Source organism: Macrotis lagotis, chromosome 5, assembly GCF_037893015.1.
Source record: "Macrotis lagotis isolate mMagLag1 chromosome 5, bilby.v1.9.chrom.fasta, whole genome shotgun sequence".
Taxonomy (NCBI): domain Eukaryota; kingdom Metazoa; phylum Chordata; class Mammalia; order Peramelemorphia; family Peramelidae; genus Macrotis; species Macrotis lagotis.
Window position 1 is genome coordinate 253570704 of NC_133662.1, and position 3632 is coordinate 253574335.

The window sequence follows — 3632 nt, forward strand, 5'->3', positions numbered from 1 at the left end:
GTTTGTTCTGCTGTTAACCCTCTGGTCCGAAACCAGTCGGCCCACTTTGGAAGAGAAGGGAGAAAGGACAGCCTGAACCATCCCTTGGTGCCCAGGTTCAGTGAGCTGTGGCGGTGAGGAGGGGTGGCTCCCTGCTCCCTTAGACCAGGGACCCACCCCCTCCTGTCTAAAGAAAACTACAGCACAGACGAGGAACCCTCATAGACGGGGGAGAGGAGATGAGGGAGCAGAGGTTATATACAGGATTAGAAATGGGTTTTAGGACATGTACCCATTTGAGGACACACACACACACACACACACACACACACACACACACACAAAGACGCACACACTCATCCATGCACTCCAGGAAGGAGGGGGCCAGCCAACAAGGACTGTAACTTTAAATCCTTGGCCAAAGGACCGAGCCAGCTCAGCAACAGTTCGGGTCACTTCCTTCTCTTCAGTTAGCCGCCCCCAACTCGGCAGGGACTTGGGACCTCAGCCAAGGCCACCAAGGACTCTTCCTTTGTCCTTCTGGGAAACTGCAGGACCAGCTGGAGTCTCCTAGAAAGACAGGGTCCCCTCCAACTTTCTCAGAAGACAAAGTCCTAGCTCTCCAAGCACGCCAGAAGGAATCAGGTGGGGCTGTTTTTGAGAGATGGGGAGGAGCTGGAGGAGGTGCCCCAGCTAGCACAGGTCGTATCCCCTGGCATTGTTCTGTTGAGTCCAACAGGCCCAGACCCCCTCTCAGCCTCCCTCCTCCTCAGATTCCAGCCCGAGAGACGACAGGGTTTGGGCCATGCCCTCGTGTCCAATCTCTGTCAGGAGCTCTGGCCCGAATGGTCAGGGAGAATGGAAGGGGGAAGGATGCAGTCAGATAAGGAAGAGGTAAAAGAGTGGGGGTGAGGAAGGGCAGGTGGTCCCACTGCCCTTCTCCCCCTTCTGTCCAGCGTCCTCCTGATGCTGCCTACACATAGTTGCTGTTGGGGGCAGAACGGGCGGCTGTATACTTAGCTGAGTAGGGCTTGTCATTCTTGGGGGGGCAGTTGCAGCAGAGCAGAGCCCCTCCAAGCAGAAGCAGGCCAGAGGAGGCCCAGCCAATGTACAGGGAAGCACCCATCTCCCTCTTCTGTCCAGAAAGCACCAGAGGGTTGTAGAAATCTCGGATCACGTTGTGGGCCGTCCAGGAGGTGGGAATAATGATCAGGAGGCCAGCCAGGATAAAGATGACGCCAGCCCCGATTATGATCTTGGCCTTGGAGGTCTCGTCGTCCACGCAGTTGGTACACTTGCCACCCACCAGGGCCAGGAGGAGCCCGAACGCTGCCACGATGATGCAGATGATCACCAGGGCCCGGGCGGCCTGCAGGTCCTGGGGCAGGGCCAGCAGCGAGTCGTAGACCTTGCACTGCATCTGGCCCGTGCTCTGGACCACGCAGTTCATCCACAGACCCTCCATGACGTTCTGGGCCGTCACGATGTTGCTGCCGATGAAGGCCGTCACCCGCCACATAGGCAGGGCGCAGGAGAGCATAGCGGCCAGCCAACCCAGCACGGCCAGGGCAATGCCCATCACCTGGAGCCCCATGGACCCCATGCCCTCAGCTGCAAGGCAAGGCAAGATAGAGAAGGCAGAGTTGGGCACCTGAGGAGGCTCGGGTTCAAGGTCTGGGGTTCAAATTCTCCAAGGAGGGGAGTCAGGTGAGGGAGCTGTGAGAGGTGGCTCCCCAGATGCGGCAGTCGGGTGAGAAAATCTCCTTCTCTCTGCTCCCAGGGCCACAGGTGAAGCTTCCCGCCAGACGGCAGGGACTTATAAAGCTTGAGGGTGTGGCCGGGGAGGCAGGAGGAGGTGGAGTTTCGACCTAGGCCTCCACCTGACCAGTTCCTCTGGATTCCTCCCATCTAGCCAGCAGCAGACACTTTCGGTCCCTGGTCAAGGGGCCCCGGGAGGAGACTGAGTCCCTGAGTCACTCCGCCTGTCATCCTGGAGAGGGAGTCTCCAAAGAGGCTTCTCCCTGCCAGGTGGCGGCCGCTGAGGTCAGACAGGGCTGAGTCACCTCCCCCTCGGAGCAGGAAGGTGTCTCCCCTAGGGTCCCTGGGAGATGAGCCCCGGGCAAGCTGCTCCCAGGATCCAGCACCTTTCTCCCACCTAGGGCAGGCCGGGGAGACCTGAGAGCTGGCCAAGGTGGGGTGTGGAAATCCTCGGGGGGAAGGAGGCTGCTGCTGTGGCTGTCACCGATTCTGAACTACAATAACAAAGATAATTAGTGGTGTTATCCCGAGGAGCGGGCACAGCTCCTCATCAGCATCCTCCAAGCCTGGCCTCAGCACTGACCCAGCTCAATCTCATCCAGTCGAGCAGGCCTGGGGGTTCAGAGCTGGAAGCAGGGCCTCCTCCCCCAACACATACACACACACACACACACACACACACACACACACACACACACAGATACACACCACACACACATACACAGATACACACACACACATACAACAGATACACACACCACACACACACACACACACACACACACACACACACACACACATTGAAAGGAGTGTGAATTGAATGCCTCCCTTTGATCATTCATCCTACTTTCTCTTCTTAAACCAGGGAGAGTAAAAAATATTCCTTACTGAACTGGGGGGGGGGTCGCATTCTGGAATATTCCGCCTGTTTCCCCTGAGAGTCCTGAATGGTCTGCCTATAAATCTGAAATTGGAAGGGTACTTGATGGCCCTCTAGGACATTTTCCTTGTTTGATAGATGTGAAAAATAAGGCTCAAAGGGGGACACAGTTTGCCCAGTCTGAGACAGGTAGGAAGCAGCAGAGTTGGAGAGGCAGCGTTGTGCTATAGGAATGCTGGCATTGCACACAGAAGATCTGGGTTTTAAATTCCGGCTCTGCCTAGTGGTGGAGATTCTTTAGAGGAAAGCACCTCTGCTGTCTATCTATGCCATCTTGAACAAGTCTCTTAATCGCCCTGTGCCTCAGTTTCCTCATCCACAAAGTGATAGATCTGAACCAGAAGACTTCGAAGCTCTCTTCCAGTTTTAAGTGTATGAAGAAGACACGATAAACAGAATTCACCATAGACCCCACCCTCCCACAGCACTTGGTCCCAGAAGGGGAAGAGAGCAATTACCCAATTAACTAGATGAAATGGGATGTGATAAGTGTCTTCAAAGAGACACAAATAGGAGTTAGGGCAAGTCAGCAAGACAAGGGAGCTCCCCTGTGGGTGGGGGTAGGGTGGGGGGGATCAGAGAAAGCTTCTCCTAGGAAGTGGCTTGGAGCAGGATCCTGAGGATGGCGACTAGGAGGCAGTGATGGAGGACACCCTTGGGAGAGGAAGCAGCAAAAGTCCCAAGATAAGGCCTAGAGGGGTGTGTTCCAAGAACAGGGAGGAAACCATTGGAGTGTAGGGTAAAATGTGGGGGAGTTTAGTGAGATAAGACTGGTGCCAGCCTGGGGAATTTGGATTCCTCACTGCTTTAGGGAGATTAATCTAGAGGTAATGAGGAGGCAGGATTGAAAAAGGGAGAGATTGGCAGTTGGGAAACCAATTAGGAAGTTTTTGCAATAGGCCAAATGGGAGTTAATTAGGCCCTGGACGAGGGTGTTGGCAATGAGAACAGAAAG

The 3632-nt window shown here is 55.1% G+C and overlaps 1 protein-coding gene across 1 annotated transcript; it reads right to left on the reverse strand.

Annotated features, from left to right (window-relative positions):
* Nucleotides 1-284: 284 nt before the first annotated feature.
* Nucleotides 285-1871, reverse strand: CLDN4 (claudin 4). Its single transcript, XM_074189417.1, has one exon. The coding sequence runs from the start codon at nucleotides 1580-1582 to the stop codon at nucleotides 953-955; it is 630 nt and encodes a 209-aa protein (XP_074045518.1). The 5' UTR covers nucleotides 1583-1871; the 3' UTR covers nucleotides 285-952.
* Between the last annotated feature and the right edge of the window lie 1761 nt (nucleotides 1872-3632).